Consider the following 16,465-nt stretch of genomic DNA (forward strand, 5'->3'; position numbering starts at 1 on the left):
TTTTAATTTCGTCCCATTTTGATTCATTGGGTTTTAATTACTTTAAGGGAGAGAGCCTCACTCAAACCGTTTAATTCCGTTACGTAGAGATAGAGCACATGTCTCGTTCTATGGCACCAAGATAAAATGTGTTTATGGTTGGTAGTTTCTCTAGAATAAAAAATTCAGCATCCAGTATATTTGCCAGTACTGCCAATATGCAAAAAATTGGCTGATTCCACCATTAAATGAAAACCTACGCAAGCAAGTTCAATTAGCAGCAAGGTTTGTATGTTATTGAAGATTGGACAGTGAACTTGAAGGACAATACTTAACGTTTGAAGCAGTACTCCTGGATTCATTTTATTGGCTTACATTTTTTGACTATTTTGTAGCTAAATTTTGATTGACAGTAAAATCTACCCAAAACAATACATTTTCCAGTAAGGTAGTACCAACTTTCAGTTTTTACCTAACCAACATCTAAAATGGATTAATTAGACCATTTGTAGTTTACTACTCACTCTAAATAGCAACCAATAAACCACGCAACACAGAAAAATGTGCATCAGCAGTTTCATTCTAGTATCGTTTAACGCTTAACAGCAACATACTTGAGGTAGGTTAAGTTCAATTCACCAGAGAACGTATTATATTACCTGTATATATTAAAACTATGCAACTTTGTTAAACTTACTTGTTCGAACCGGGTATTAACGTGTACTTTCTGCGGTGCAGTTCTTCCACAATGTCGTCTTCAATATGGAAATACTTGACAAAATTGGAGTTTCGTAGATAGCGCCAATGCACCGATTTGATATCGGGTTTTGCCTCTTCCTTCGGATTGTAGAAAGCCTTGATCGGGTCAGCTTTATCCAAGGGGATAAACCAGCCAAATCTACCGGGAGAGGAAATACTGCCACACTCTTTCACAAAGTAGGTGGCGTAGGTATCATAGTCTGGTGGAATCCACATTTCGAGATTGATTGTTGAATTGGCCACCCTGTAAAAACAATTGTGTTGGAAGTAATATGCAACTGATTACATTACGATTAAGATTTTCAATTGTTGTTCCCATTTTAGGTCTGATAGTATTGAAAGAAAAGAATTCAGGATTTTTTTTACTCCTCAACATTGTGTGGTTGGTCATATAATTTATATTGCCTTTCAATGGTATTTCTGTCACAAATTTAATAAACAACATCCCACAAAACACACATTGCCTTTATTGATTTTCGTTATCCGAAATTTGTATATTAAAGAAGTCAATATTATGTTGGAATACTGCAGTTTGCAACTTCCTGTTTATTTTGCAGGAAAGTTTTTGAGGGAAAAAAGTCTTTTATTTTAATGGAACTGCATAAATATTTTACTACTCTTCTAAAACGGTTTTCCAAAGAGCAGTTTGGTTCAAACCCAAAATTGACATACTGACAGGAGTTCGTTAGCTTAAGGCCACTTGCATAATCCTTTCTGCATTTAGTTATGTAAAAGTGATGTGATTTTGAGTTAATTTAAATTGAACAAACATCTTGGCCTTTACAAATGTCAACAGTATTTGTATCGTTTGTTTTTAAGTATCATTTACTGTCCTCATATTTTCTATAGTGTCCTTGGCCTTTAAGCATCTACGGTCACTAAGGTGGTCTCTTTTTGGCTGTCTCTTCCAAAAATAACACATAATAAATCGTAAATCCTTTTTAGCAATGCAACAAACAAAATTCCTGGGTAAAATAGAATTTGTTACTTCTGCGTTTCAATTGGGTTTTTTTCCTACAAAATGTCCCTCCAAACAGATTATGCAATATTGTTTTCTGATATGGTATCATCAAGAGTGATTTTTCGCTTTTATAGTAGTATATCCATGGTGCTTTACTAAGTACTGACATTAATATGCTCTAAGTCAATTTCAGATCATTTGCCGTCCATCATCTTAGATTACAAAAATATACAATCAAATCAGCCCTGGACCAAATAATATCGCACGCTGACTCAGACATCTGAGAATCAGTTTAGTTTAGGACAGAGTAGATTTCTGTCAGCATAAACATTCAAAATATTATTGGACAATCAACCACATGACTAGGGTTTCACGGTTTATTAAATTAGCTTTTAAGATGACTTTGGTCACATGATCGCCTTAAAGTGCTTTTAATCCATTACTGGTCTACACCTGTAAATACGTGACCCTCAGCCTAGAATAATCAAAAAGGCGTCAGAGACTTATTCAGCATGCAAAAACCCTTTGTCAGTTTGATATTTACATAACAAATATCCACGTCAATCTTTAGATTAAGCGTATTAAAATTTATAGAAACGTTTACTTTGTGAACTTTGATTACAAGTTCAATGCTAGTTTGGTTGATAATCGGAATTTTTCAGTTACATTTTCTATGCGCAACGTAGTAAGCATTAAGCCAAGCTTATTCACATGCTGTACAGTCTATTATCGGTCGACGTTTTATTTTTGTTATTATTAAAACAGTATAGGCAAGGAGATATAGGAATCATGTCGCAATCTTTGCGAACGGTACACTCTAAATAGATGTGTACATCGAAAACAACGTACCCCAGAGCAATCATTCGATTAATATTGGTGGTAGGCGCCATTTAATCCACTTATCATCCTGCTATAAAAATACGAATTTACTTTTTAGCTAAACACACTCAACCATAGTCCATTATTTCTTCTCTGGTCGTACTTTCCTCATTCAGTCAAGTTTACTCTAAGTAAAATTCAATCCAATAAACCTATAAAGATAAAGAGGATAGTTTTGATCTTTTAAAGTAATTGAAAATACTTAATGCATTCCATTAAACGTTACAGGAGGAGTAAGCTCGTTAAAACGACTATTGCAAAAAAAATAACAACATTAAACCAGTGGCAGGGTTGTAAGTTTATAGCCAACTCGTGGGTTTATTGCACGCTGAATCGATACAAATTGGAAGCATTAGTAGTACAACTGTTTTAGTTGACTGGAACAGTATCAGAATCAAACAATAAATGATTTATATACACCCTGAACAACAAATCAATTTTTAGCCCACTCTATATGACTAACATGCTTATTGTGCAATTACCGCTATATACAACCGCAGCAATTAGTTATTGTTTGCAGGTTTAAGTTATTTGCTTAACAGCAATTAGCATAACGATTTTGATACAAAATAGACACCTGACAGATTTACTTACGGAAGTTTCGCATCATTCGATGATGTATCCGTCAATCTTTGGATGACATTGGAGATTCCAAAATGGTCTGGACGGTAAATGACTTTCACTTTAGCGTATCCAACTACTTCGTGAAGAAAGTAGTAAAACACGTAAGTGCTTAGTTGGTGCGTGATACGGTCCGACGTTTCTATTTTGATGTCCAACGAAGCTCCTTTCATGAAAAAGTACTTCTTGGGATTCACCTCTGAAACAATCCAATAGATCGTTTTAATTTGAGTTGAGTCTAGATGATAAAATACTTTCTGTTAACTATACAAGATCTTAGTCAAGAACAGGAGTATTCAGTGTGGTTTTAAGTATCGGTCTAATTGGCATGGCACACACAATCGCCAATTAAATCGACAACGAAAGCTCTTAGTTTGAAGTATTGTAAAAATGCGCAATTAAAGTCATTATTAAAGTTATCCAATGAAAGTAAAATTTCTTTTTTGTCATCGACCACCGGTTGTCCTTTGTCTACTTTTGCAATATGACTATTTGCGCTTTTAAGGATTTTCATTATTAATAAGACCTAATACGTCGACGTGAAGTTATTAGTGACTAGTCTATGTAATTATAGGAGGTGTGAATAAGCTTTACACGTTTTACTAGAAAATATGTGGATCATTGGCATTTAAAAGTTATGGAAAAACGTGCAGCCAACCAAAGAGAGAGAAGGGCTGAAATAGGAGAATCGAAATTTTTGTCAAGTCAACTGAGTTAGAGCACGTGATAGTCGCTGTCATTTGTGTACAGCCATCACGTGGTGAGCAGTGTACCTTGAATCAAAATATAAAACAATCAACTTACCAGGTTCATTTTTCAAACATCGATCATCCTGACTGCTAGCCAGGGACATTAGTGTGAAAGTAGTCAATAGCAGCCACAACCAGTTCATGATCCTTTATATGCCCTTCTGAAACAAATAATAAAGTCCATTATAATAGGACCAGAAGAAAAAAAGAGTCAGGAAAACCGATAAAAAAGAATAATGTAACAATGACATTAAATAATATCGAACTATCACTGTAATCTCATTTAATAGAATTTAGCATTTATAAAACGGTATCGAAAATCAATTATCAGCTAAATCAAAAAGTCCAACCTGAGTAATTTGAGTAATAAGTATTTAACTTTTAATATATTTCATGGTTGTTTTGCTGGTTCGTCGGCGATCATTAGTTTCGGTTTTATGATGTTATTTCGTTTCTCTGTTATTAGTATTATATTTATTACAGGCGGGAAGGCTCCGCCTCAAACACGTGGACCCTGTTGGTAAATTAAATGTTCTATTTACCTAAAAGTTTATTTTATTTCGACCATCATAGAAAAAATTAAATTTATTTAATTTTTTCTATGATGGTCGATTAAAATCAGGTGCTTTTTGACCAATCACAAACTACCCACCCAGCTGAGAACATGAAAAGTTTGTTTACTTCGCATGTAGATCATGAATCCGAGTGATTATTCCAAGATGTTAAGCAAGAACTTGTTTAGCATCTGAATCACCTAAGCCATAATGCTCTACTTTGGAAAGTATTGTTGCAATGATTCTTTACAGCTGTAGTAGTTCACAAATCAAGGTCGGAATTTGCAATAAAGTGTCACTACACAGAAAATATTCGATTGACACGTCAGAGGAAAGATATTTCCTAGTGCCTACTTCTTAAGTGTTTCTAACAAATTAACCTAATCACTATTTGCTTTGTTTTTACATGGATTAAACCACGTCAGCACAGCATCAGTCAATCAATCAGCAAAACTAGTCAAATTTGTCCAACATTGTTATTATTTGATTGACCAAACCACGTCAGTCTCAATGCACTTTGGATTTATTGATAGTTTTTTGACCCTGTTTTTGACAGCTGTAGCAGTTTTTAGTACTGCAGATAAATCAGGAACATAATTGATATATTATGCTGTAGAGAATCTCTTTTATGGCATCAGTCATGTGGTACCTCACTGTCAAATATCTGATGCCTACTGGAAGGGACTGGTCACTCAACAGTTTAGTGTAATAATAGAGATCAAAAAAATGTTGAAAAGGAAAAGTTGTAAATCTTCTATTCTCTACAAACTTATGGCAGTTTCAAACATGTTTAAAGAACTTTTTGGCGGTTTTAGCACCTTCAGATTACTATTTCTGACAGTGTCAGAATTTTTATATAATTTTAAATGTCTGGTACTTCCAAATTACTTATCGTGTTATGATACTTTTAAGTGACTTTTTACAGGTCTCTTGTATTTCTAAGACTCTTGAAAGGTTAAAGTAGTATTTAAAGTCTTCTGGCACATTCAAATCAAATACCAAGGGCCTCTAGTACATTTGATGACTTTTTCGGAGCCTTTGGTTTGGTACTGTCAAATGACTTTCAGACGAGTGTGATACTTTCAACTGATTTCTTAGAGATCTCTGACATTTCTAAAAGACTTTTGAGAAAGAGAGGTTAAAATAGTACCTACTTAGAGTCTTCTGGCAATTTCAAATGACTTCCAGACGCCTCTGACATTTTCAAGTAACTTTTTGAAGGTCTCTGGCACTTTTAAAAGACGTTGTGCAATATGGATGTCATTACTCGCCAATGGGGTGATCCAGCAAAAAAGTAGTGAAAAAACACGCACCCTTCTCCACCACACACATCATGTGAAAAGAGCAATCTTCTAGAAGTCCTAGAAATTAATAATGCCTCTAATGACAGTCAACACATTCGCTTAAATGACCAACTTAATCACCGGGGCCCTACCACCACCACCACATTTGCTCTTTTTCTTTCCTTTTTCCATTTTCTTCCCTCTTAACCTTAGCCTCGCCCTTGCGATTTTATAAAGCAAGCTTTTCAATTCTATAACAGATATTTTTTTAATTTATTCTAATTCTGCTTAAAACCGTCAAGTTTAATTCAAAGTTCCGACTTTTCGGAAAATCGTTTGTTTACTTTTGTTTTGGTTCCCTCTCTTATCCGGCTACAGTGACATTGTTGGCGGATGACAACATGACTAGTTGTCATCTGTCAGTTTTCAATTTTGTTAATGGTTTATCAGCGCCACCTATAGCTTTTGAATTCGAATCTCAACGGTTCCCTTCTCCCCGCTTTTACACCTTAACTTTCTTTTGAAACTTTTTATAAAATCACTAACGAATTAATAGTGAAATGTGAGACGTATAATAATTCGTTTTATCCTGGTTTTAATGCATTTTATTCAAACATTTTTATGGTAGATCCCATTCCAGGATTACGTGATTAAACACTCCAGAATTGGTAAGTAATACAGAATAGTCATTGTAATAAAATAATTCAGAAAAACAAACGTAATAGCGTCGTATAAAAGCGAAATCCAATAAGAAAGTGGAGCATCTACAATAACAAACTGAAGCTAAGGAAGTAAATAAGCAGTTTTCCCGAAATGTTCGATGCATTTGCCGATGATGTTATTTCCCATGTAATTTTCGCATTACGCATCTTCCCCGGAATTATCAACAATTGCGGTTAAATATAGCGTTAACGAATCCTCATTATTGCGTCGTAGCCTTATCTCCTTCGCAATTAAATTGTTTTACATATTATGGATGTTTTGTTCGAAATACTTAATCTTTGATTACCGTATCTGAGTGCATAAAAACAATGATAAAGGTCACAAATGTGTGTAATTCGATAAGGAAAACTGGATTATCGACCACTTAGTTTTGGTGTTGAGGATTTGTACATTGCCGTTATGTAAAAAAATCGAACAAAAACCACATAATGACCTATGTGAATAACAATATTCATTAGTTCCAAGTAGTGAAACAATAGGATTGCTCTGTGAAGGATACTTAAGTATATGCGGTGGCCCAGATTAATTTACCACCCATAATTTCTTGGTGGTTTTTAAAATAATAAACTGAAAGAAAAAATCTAGTGGGGGGAAAATAAAAACTCAATGTCTCTGATGGACTTCCTCAGAAATTGATTTCACCAATTACCTATCATATTATTGAAACTAAAACTATACTTGGTAATACATATTAACTTATTTGATATAAATTGTGGATTTACGACCAAAAATTGAAGATAATAGTATGCAGTATTTTCATAAGATTTCGGTATTATTTACGTAAATGATGTAAGATAAGATATACCACAAATGTTTACGTTAGTCTGGCAATTTTTGTACCTACAACCAAACAGCAATATAAAAACATTACGACATTAATGATGATTAGTCTAGACACTTGAACAAAACATGGTTAAATTAGTAACAGAACATTGTTATGAAACTCTCTCTATGATTGAAACTCTCGTTTGACAATTTGACTCTTCAAAACTTGTTACTTCGACATGACAAATAGTAAACTATAGACAAATATGTGCGAATAGTGTTTTTTGTTATTGTGAACTGGAGCTAAAGCGTGTAAAGGTTAAGGTTATTACTGGAACATTTATCAACATTTTTATGTACTAATGTTTTTAATAACAGTTTAACTGTGACACTAAATGCTTTTTATCTTAAAATGCTGTTAATCTGTATGGTAACAATGTTGTATTGTAATTACAAAATAAAGCTTTAATTTAGAATACCAAGTGAGGAAAAATTTTCATGCAAATATTTGAGACCTGCCAATAAAAGGCACCAAAGAGAACAGAAAAAAGAAGAAGTTGTAAATATAGTTTTTAAATGAAAAAAGCTCAAATACGAACTGCAAAAATCAAATTTTTAATTTATTGGCACTAGCGACAACATTGTTTGTAATGTGAGTGGTATGGCAACAGTGCGCGGTAGCAGTTGCCTACAAAAAAAATGACAGAAAGTTCTCCTGTTTTGAGGTTAATGTCCAGAACTGATTTATATCAACATTTTCAAGTACAATGGTCTGTTATTGAAAAGTATACATTATTTCCTAAAAAAAAAAAACAGAAATTTCTTGCAATTAATATACCTACCTACGGTTCACAAAGCACAAGCTACAAAGAAATCACACCTTTAGACATTTTAAAGTTAAAGATGACATTTTCAGGGTCACGTGACTGTTGTTGACAAGTTTCATCTTAACTTTACAATGTTGCCAGCTGCAAATTTAAATTGTTACAATCATGTGACCTGCCTTTTACAATTTCAGCAATGGATTTTTCACTTTTTTTATTAAACAGCTTGTTGTGTAGGAAATGTTCAACTTCATGGAGAGACGTACTAAGATACACAATAACAGAACAATGTTTCTACAATGAATTTTAAATTATGTCCTGTTAAAAATCGTGCATTTTTTTAATCATTGCTTGCATGCAATACTGAAAAAAGTACATGGTCTAATTTTGTGTTGAACATGCAAATAGTTATTAGGATTTCGCTTGGACTTATCTTTAATCTATAATTTCCTATCCGAATTAATTTTACCTTGTTAATAGCATGAACCTGGTGGAATCGAGTTTTTCGGGAAAAAAATGTCTTATCACGCTGCGTCAGGCGTAAAAATGTGTGTGTTTACCTGGGTATAACGTACCGAATTGGCAAACAGCCAAAGTTCTTTGGGGAATTTCGTGTTTGGGTTATTCCCGATAACAAAACGATTATTCACGTTAATAATATCCAGAGAGTATGAAATGTTTCCTGAAAACTTTTTTGCACTGCAAGGGAACTGGGAAAACTAGTTACACTGTAAAAGTAGTACAAGTTTAAGCGCGATTCTGTTTGGAAACTCATTGAAAAAAAAACTGAAACAGGTTTCTAGTTCAGTTCCTGTTCATGTCAAGGGGAATGACTGTACCCTTTAGGAAACCGACCAAGTAACCTACGCAAGTTTAATCTTAGAATCGATTTACGTAATGTTGTTTACAGCTTTCTATGCTATATTGGAGTAAGCATTCAATTTACTTGACTAATTGGTGCCGTCTGGTGATCTGCTACGTTAATATACAATTTTTGGGACTTTATCATCGAATTGGATAAATCAGTAGAAACCTGGGTAGAAACTAAAAACTCGTGAGAGGAATTGTTTGGATTATCGGATATTTCGGTACCAAAGTCACGTGGGACGTGTTTGGTGTGGAGAAATTATTTAACCAACTCGGAAAAGTCAGCTAAATTCGAGACTAATGAACCTTGAATAAAACTTGGTATCCTACCAAAATCACGACATGCCATTAATTATCTAAAACTGCATAAACTGACTCACAACCCATATGTCAAGGGTGTTTAAGGGATGAATCAATCTTAGTCACCCTTGTTTAGTATTTCCATAAAATCAATTTTATGCATTTAGGGAAGTAAATAGTGAGGGTGAAAAGTGATGATGAGAATCAGAAATTGTGTGGTTATTCAGCTTTTGCTAAGTTACTGGGGTTAACTTTTTCCTGTTCAGCTTAAATTGTTTTACATGGGCTTTTATGTATTTTTGAACAGGAACATTTGACTACACACAAGGAAGTTGATTGAAGTGCACCTTGCAGAAATGATCTGTTTACTTAGATTTCTGAATATTATAAAATTCCAGTTATTCACAATTCACTTAAAAAAAAACATGCATATACAATGGAAAGGACCGCTAATGCCATGCAAAATGCAAAAGTCAATATAATAAGCATGTTTAACTATTGCATTGGCATCCAGTTTCTGTTTGGACTAATCCACTATGTTATATGAACAATTAACAAATTGCAGTCAAGGTAACAGTGAGGCTATGTTTTTTGTTATTATTTTACCTTAATGATAATAATTATGGTGGTCATGTGATCATGATATTGTGTCACCAGTGCAAAAACATCTATCAGTTTAGCTTGATAAGTCTGTAGATACTTACAATTACTTTGATAGATAGGAATAGATTTAAGTTCTGCTGTACTTATTAAGTAAATAAATAATTAGAGACAGACAAGACACTAACAACCACATGTGAGACATAATTGTTTTGTGTCTAGAATAGCAGAAAAAAACCTGCTCCTGGTTTTACCTACTAACTAAAATGCTTAGTAACTAATTTAAATAATAAATAACTTTTTTTTAATAGTTTAGTAGGGGAATACCCAATTTGTATAGACCTTGATAGGTTAGTGGGTTTCGGAAATCCTTAAAAAAACAACAACAATTCCTAGTAATCTATTAATGCATTTGGGTTTCAAAGCATTATCTCCTAAAATGATATTAAGGTGCAATAATAGTGACAACAAATATGGGCATAAAAACAATTAGTGACAAATCCTATATGTGTGTGCAATTCATATTTGCCTGCAATTACTATTCAATAGTTATTGTAATAATTGCTGAGTAAAATGTTTTTCAATGTGCTTCCATAAAATGTTGACATTTTAATGACTTTAGGTGACAATAAATTATTGACTGGATGATAAAGTCTGGGATAAAGTTTCACCTCAAATTTTAAGTACTTTGAAGTGGTTTCATATGATTGAGATAATAAGTGGTAAAAATACAATTCAATATTCTACTGGGCTTCCTAGTATTTGTAATAAGAAATACCAATTTATCTTCAGTGGTCAAGCTATGTTCAATAAATAGGAGATATGTAGTACTTGTTGCTATCTAAATGACATCATGTTATAATACTATTTGCATAAATGAATATGCAAATTAAATAATGAGAATAAAAGTAAAATATTGACTTTCCAAGATATCACTAAACTGCAACTATTGGCATAATTTCACTAACAAATGGTTGATTCAAGCTGGAAATGAAGGAGTATTCTTTCATTTCAATTCAGGCCTAGTTTAGTTTGTTATTGGACACTGTTCAAAATATTCTGATAAATATACTATGATATTCTTTATAATCAATAAATCAGTTAAAGTACCTACACCTTTTAACTAAACCAATTAATCAAAAAACCATACAAACCTTGAAATAAACAAAAACGGAGGGCAGCTCTAACCTAATTGTGTCCTTCCTACTTCCTACCAATAGTTAAAGTTGACAGTTGTCAGTCAGTTTCTTAAAAATATCAAGTATCTAACCCCCAGGTTGTGCACCACCCTGTATACTGTACACATCAATTTTACATAAAAATAGGGACTAGCACGGACGGAAGAGTAGCAGCATTTTTGCTAAACTTTATGAGTACTTGAAGAAATCCTAGAGGAAAGAACTGTGTAGCATTTTCCATTAGGATTTGTAAAGCAAAATTATTTCCATCCTTTTCTATCAAATATCATTAAAACAGTATGGCAATACACTAGTCTCAATTTGGCATTGTACCGAACCAATAGAAAAGGCCAATATGACACATTTAACTTTGTTTATTTTAAGGTAGGTTAAGATTGGTCACAGACTATTAAAAGCAAAAGAAAGAGTGGGGAGTTTACAATGAAAACCCTGAAATAGATTCTCTATAAAGGAATGTGAAGTCCTAAATCAAAACACAATAAAAATAACAATAGGTTGACAGTGACGTTTTGTTTTTGCCACGATCACGTGATTTATTATTTAGGACAGAAAGAAGTCAGAAGCAGTTTACTGTAATGCGTACTGCGCAGACATTCACCTTTCGGGTCGTTTGCCCGACGGAAGACGTTTTCTATGGAATTTTATGCCTTAAAATGAAGACTCACCCAGAATTAACAACAAATCCCAGGTCCAAACTCACTTCTACAAGGCACGTTGAACCGTTCTATCACACCAATCACTCTATCACAACAAATCAAATAAAAAAACCCACTGGGTTCAATAAAGGTGGAAAGGACCCAAGGCTTGGGGTGTCTCTCACATCCAAAGCACTGAAGGACACACACGCCGATTGAATAAAGAAATTACGCGTTGTTTTTTATAAATGTGTTTTTAACTCGCGCTCCACTTATTTCAACACGAACAAAACAACTGAGCACCAACTTGAAAAAACACAAATATTACGAAGTAAACATTGCTGGCCGTGTGCGCGCCGCATCACTTATCCACAACACAAGCACAAGCCCACTGCTGACTGAACGCTGAACGCTGAACGTGAACGATTGAATTGAACTGAAAGTAAAGGATCGTAATTCTATCGTTCTTTCTCTGTTCGATTCTGCCAGTTCTCCATTTGTGTTTACGTACGCGATAAAGTAAGCACTACGCGTAAACAGTAATGCGACGTTGTCATGTGTTTGTTTGTTGGCGGTAATCCTTTTATGGTCGCCTTTATGATTAGTTTCTAGTTTTACTGAAAACTTTAACTAAATTCACAGTTGGAAATTGTTTATTGTAAAGCAAGACCAAAAGTAAATTCTCACACATGAAGAACTTCCCGTAAAATTTAAGAAATTGAAATACCAAGCCAGTGTCAAATGTCAAAAATAAAGTAATATATTTTTTTAAAAAAACTTTTAGGACTACTGGTAGAATTTATGTTTTCTCCTTCACGTAAAACTAACTAAAAACTGAAAACCTAATGGGCAATCAGTCAATAAAACGTACATAAATAATAAAAAAACAACATAATTATCAAGGAAGGATAGTTATTCCTCTTGTCACCAATCAGATAATCTGTTATCACGTGACTGCGCTAATTGTACACAATGGAGTATCCTGTGACAATCGTCAAATTTAACTGCACTTGTTCTAGGGAGGAATAATCGAACGCAATCGGTGTACCAGACGCCATATTGTTATTATACCGCAAAAATTTTTAATTAAACTTTAATAAAAAGCATTTACAGAAATGTTTTATACTATTCTTGTTTGGGGGCTACCGTGTATATGAGGTAAGACCATTTTTTTAAATAATTAGCAAATAGTTGTTTACGTCACAAAATCGGAAAGTTTATCTTGAAGGGTAAAAGGGGGGCATCAGAAGGGATTCGAGGGCAAGGCGTAGGCGAGTAGTGGATGATTGAATAGCTTTGTAAACAAACAGTTCCAATAGCTTAATTTATTGTTTTTCTTTGGAACTGGAAACTTTCGATATTCTGCTTCAAAAGTTGTTAAAACTTTCTATAGTTTGCAATTTAAAATTACAAAACAAATCCAAACGTTATTTACAACACACGTGTGGACAATTTTCCGGTTTATACTGTAAATATGGAAAATTATACCTAGTCTTATTACCCCCACTTTTTTAACTAATTACGTCTACGTTTTGGTAATTATAATCAATTGATATCCAAAAGTTTTGTTTTTGTAAAACACGTGTCTCTAGTACAGAGACACGAGTTTCATGAAAATACAGTACAGATATAGGATATGCTTCAGATTTTTTTTAAGAACTTGAAAGTATATGCTGTTCCAAGTGGTAATTAAAGTTTAATTGTACTGGAATGTGGTGGTTTTTTTTATAAACTTGTAATAACTAAAATTAATTAGCTGATATGTGGGTAAAACGCTTTTTTTTGGTACCTACTGCCCATATAAATAAATTATTACCCAAATCTTTTGGAGACACCCTCTATCTAAAAATTGATGATATTTCAAATCAGTACCAGAATAAACCTAAAACCGTATATTCTACAAGTATCATTACCATACATTGTAAAGTTAAACTATCTATTTAACCCTATACTCAGTGAATGTGATTGTTGTTATCGGGTAAAAACCCGTCAAAAACCTTTATGGGTTGATTCTATGAATAGCTAATGAAAACCAGGTTTATTAGCACTTCAGCTGGATGTCTATGTAAATCAACCGATCTGTTTATTCATCTATATAGCGTATACATGCATATTACATTACATTGTAAGTTGGCGTGCGACCACTTACATTGTAATATTGTTGTAAATGTATGTAAGTGTATACTCGGAACTATATTCCTATAAATTAGACTATATCTAAACGGATACTTTTTGATGTTTTGTAGTTTTAAAAAAACTGTGATAAAAGCACAAAATTGCTAAGAAAGTCAGTATTAATCACTTTGGTTATCCACCAGTGTACTTTTTAACACAGAAGATATGAAGCTGGTTTGAAGATCGATATTGTGTTTTCTTTTTGGAGAAGAAGTTTTGAGTTTGAACAATTCTGCAGTTTTTATCATATACTACTAAAAACATTGAGTAGGAATACTCCAGTAGAGATATTTAAAAAAACTGACAACTACTCTAAATATGTGAATACAATAATTTAAAACTCTATATGACCAAGTGACCTATTATTTTGCACCAGATTGAGATCAGCCATATACAGTCTATTTAAACCGTTGAGTAATAAATCATTCAAGGGGGAGGTGACCCATTTTTGTATACCTAGTGAATCTGGGGTAAACGAAAATCGATTCGACGCGAAAGAGCAATCAATCAAACATCTACGCAGTAAAAAAGTCACACATTTTTTGCAATAAACTTTATGTAGGTATTTGCAAATCATTTTCCTCCGATTCGATGACAAATTTCTGTTTAGCCTCTTACATCAGCGTCAATGCAAATATTTCTATATCAACAAACAACACGATAATGATGTCTATTTTTATTGCAATTCCACTAATTTCAGTAGAGGAAAAAATTCTGGTTATTATACCCAGTAAATGCTATATACCTAATTAACCCAGCCTAATACCAGTGTTGGTAATAAGTAGTTATTTTGAAACCGATTATATGCACAATAAGTGATTGATGGGTTTATTTTGGAAAATGGCCTTTCCTGACCAATAAAAAAAATTGGAAATCTGTCATTGACACAGACTTGTCATAATTATAGGAAAAGTGTTGTGGCGTTGTGTTAAACCCACATTTTAGCATTAAATATAATGTTTCTTTTAATCATATGATACGTGTATAAAAATCTATTTAAAACATAAGCATGATTCCACACATTTTTAGGTTCCAGTTTATTTTAACATAGTGATGAAAAAATACTAAAAACATTCCTTAGTGCGTGTGTAATCCACTTTGTTGCTCTCAGATTATTGATGGAGATTAAAAAATTAAACCGACGTTGCAGCCTACGCCTTATTAAAAATACATGGGTTTATATGTATAACTAATTAATGTATGTATTTGCTTATACATAAGTATATAGAGTAAAATCATCCAATCATTGTATTGACGTAAACAGGTATTGAGCGCATGATCATTTACGCCATATGCAGGACATGAATGGTGATGAATCGCCAAGGAAATTTTCGATTGGTTTCTTCGTTACGACGATGTTGCCACGCTTCTTTCCTAATCTTATAGTTCAAGTTTAAACATTAATAATTAACAAACCACATAACATTTTGTTAAATTTTCTTTATTATTTTAATTAATTAATTAAAATCTGTTAGTTAATATTGTTATTACAGTCATTGCACCTCTTATAAAATCCAATCATTACTTTATTCCGGAAATATGAATTGCTATTATTTTCCACACCCTCCTCCTCCACACTTGCTTTTTTTTGGTGGCCGGTAGTTTGAAGAAGACCCTGCCCCCATTAATGGATGGTATTCTAGAAAATTATCATTTTTTTTCTGCATTTTACAACACACTTTACATTTACCAGGCTTAAAAGACTTGGCAGCCTTGTTACTATTTGAACTGTCAGCACTGCCATCTCCTAGTCTATGCCCTGAATCATTTAAAAGACCCAAAACTTCCTGTCTCTTTCTTTCCTCTTTCTGTCAAAAAGTCATTAGTTGCAATGAAAAACTATATGAAAAACAGTCCATACTTCTAGCAATTTGTCCTGATACTCTTTAGCCTGTTGATTGTATTTGTCCTGTAACTTTTGAGCAGCTTCCTGTCTAGCCATCATTCTGTTTACCACTAAGTCAGGATCTACAAACAACACTGTCAGTTTATTCATCCTTATCATGAATCCTGCCATTACTTTTATGATAAAGAGCATCATATTCATAATCCTCCCTTTTTTTCTTGTAGTTCATCCAAGAGACTAACAATGACTGTAACAAGGGATTTACCACTTTGGTGTAGATATAGTAGATTACCAATCCACTGAATAGCATATACCAGGCATAGTTCTGGATGATGTAACCAATGTATCCAACAATGTTAGTTACGATTTGGTAGCCTTCCCGCAAATAATCCACTGAAAACAAAGTTTTATAAAGGGTGTTAAAAACAGTGAAATTAGTTAACCAACAAATAAATCATAGGAAACTAGAATAATTTATTAGGTATTAGCAAAAAGATTACTCTAAAATGAAATAGTTTACTATCTATGGGGCACATAGGAAAGTTGATTGAAAAACTTACTTCTGACCCACTATTTTGCAGTTAAAACAGTACAATTTAATTAAAGAGCAGTATTGGGATTTAATATAATTAATTGTTAGGTTTTTTACTGGTTTTGTTGGAACTTTTTTGGATAAATATAAGTATTTATGTTATGTTTCCCCAACACCAAAATATGATAACACAGTACAGCTGACATTGACAATT

General features: G+C 33.3%; 2 protein-coding genes and 1 long non-coding RNA gene across 3 annotated transcripts in view; 1 reads left to right on the forward strand and 2 right to left on the reverse strand.

Annotated features, from left to right (window-relative positions):
* The window catches only part of LOC145725643 (uncharacterized), a 34,989-nt gene extending 22,857 nt beyond the window's left edge, over positions 1-12,132 (reverse strand). The window contains exons 1-4 of the mRNA XM_081974466.1: positions 11,729-12,132; positions 4,004-4,109; positions 3,173-3,398; positions 677-982 (exon numbers count right to left, since the gene is read on the reverse strand). Of these exons, the coding sequence (XP_081830592.1) occupies positions 677-982; positions 3,173-3,398; positions 4,004-4,091 (620 nt within the window). The 5' untranslated portion in view covers positions 4,092-4,109; positions 11,729-12,132. The remainder of the gene's footprint in view (positions 1-676; positions 983-3,172; positions 3,399-4,003; positions 4,110-11,728) is intronic.
* Positions 12,133-13,955: 1,823 nt separating this feature from the next.
* LOC145725671 (uncharacterized) lies at positions 13,956-15,292 on the forward strand. The gene is made up of 2 exons (XR_014177365.1): positions 13,956-15,071; positions 15,138-15,292. It is a non-coding gene; the product is annotated as an uncharacterized LOC145725671 (long non-coding RNA).
* A 6-nt stretch (positions 15,293-15,298) lies between these two features.
* On the reverse strand, positions 15,299-16,456 carry LOC145725665 (uncharacterized). The gene is made up of 5 exons (XM_081974503.1): positions 16,280-16,456; positions 15,894-16,112; positions 15,735-15,841; positions 15,564-15,681; positions 15,299-15,512 (listed from the first exon to the last, which is right to left on the reverse strand). Coding segments are annotated over exons 1-5 (534 nt in total). The 5' UTR covers positions 16,281-16,456; the 3' UTR covers positions 15,299-15,423.
* Positions 16,457-16,465: the final 9 nt, after the last annotated feature.

This window comes from Ips typographus, linkage group LG2 (assembly GCF_016097725.1).
Source record: "Ips typographus isolate SLU linkage group LG2, UJ_Ityp_2.0, whole genome shotgun sequence".
Lineage (NCBI taxonomy): Eukaryota > Metazoa > Arthropoda > Insecta > Coleoptera > Curculionidae > Ips > Ips typographus.

Coding starts and splice junctions, on each gene's coding strand:
- LOC145725665 (XM_081974503.1), bottom strand. Junction 15,842..15,893: donor TGATGCTCTTTATCATAAAA/GTAATGGCAGGA, acceptor TGTTGTTTGTAG/ATCCTGACTTAGTGGTAAAC. Junction 15,682..15,734: donor ATCAGGACAAATTGCTAGAA/GTATGGACTGTT, acceptor ACTTTTTGACAG/AAAGAGGAAAGAAAGAGACA.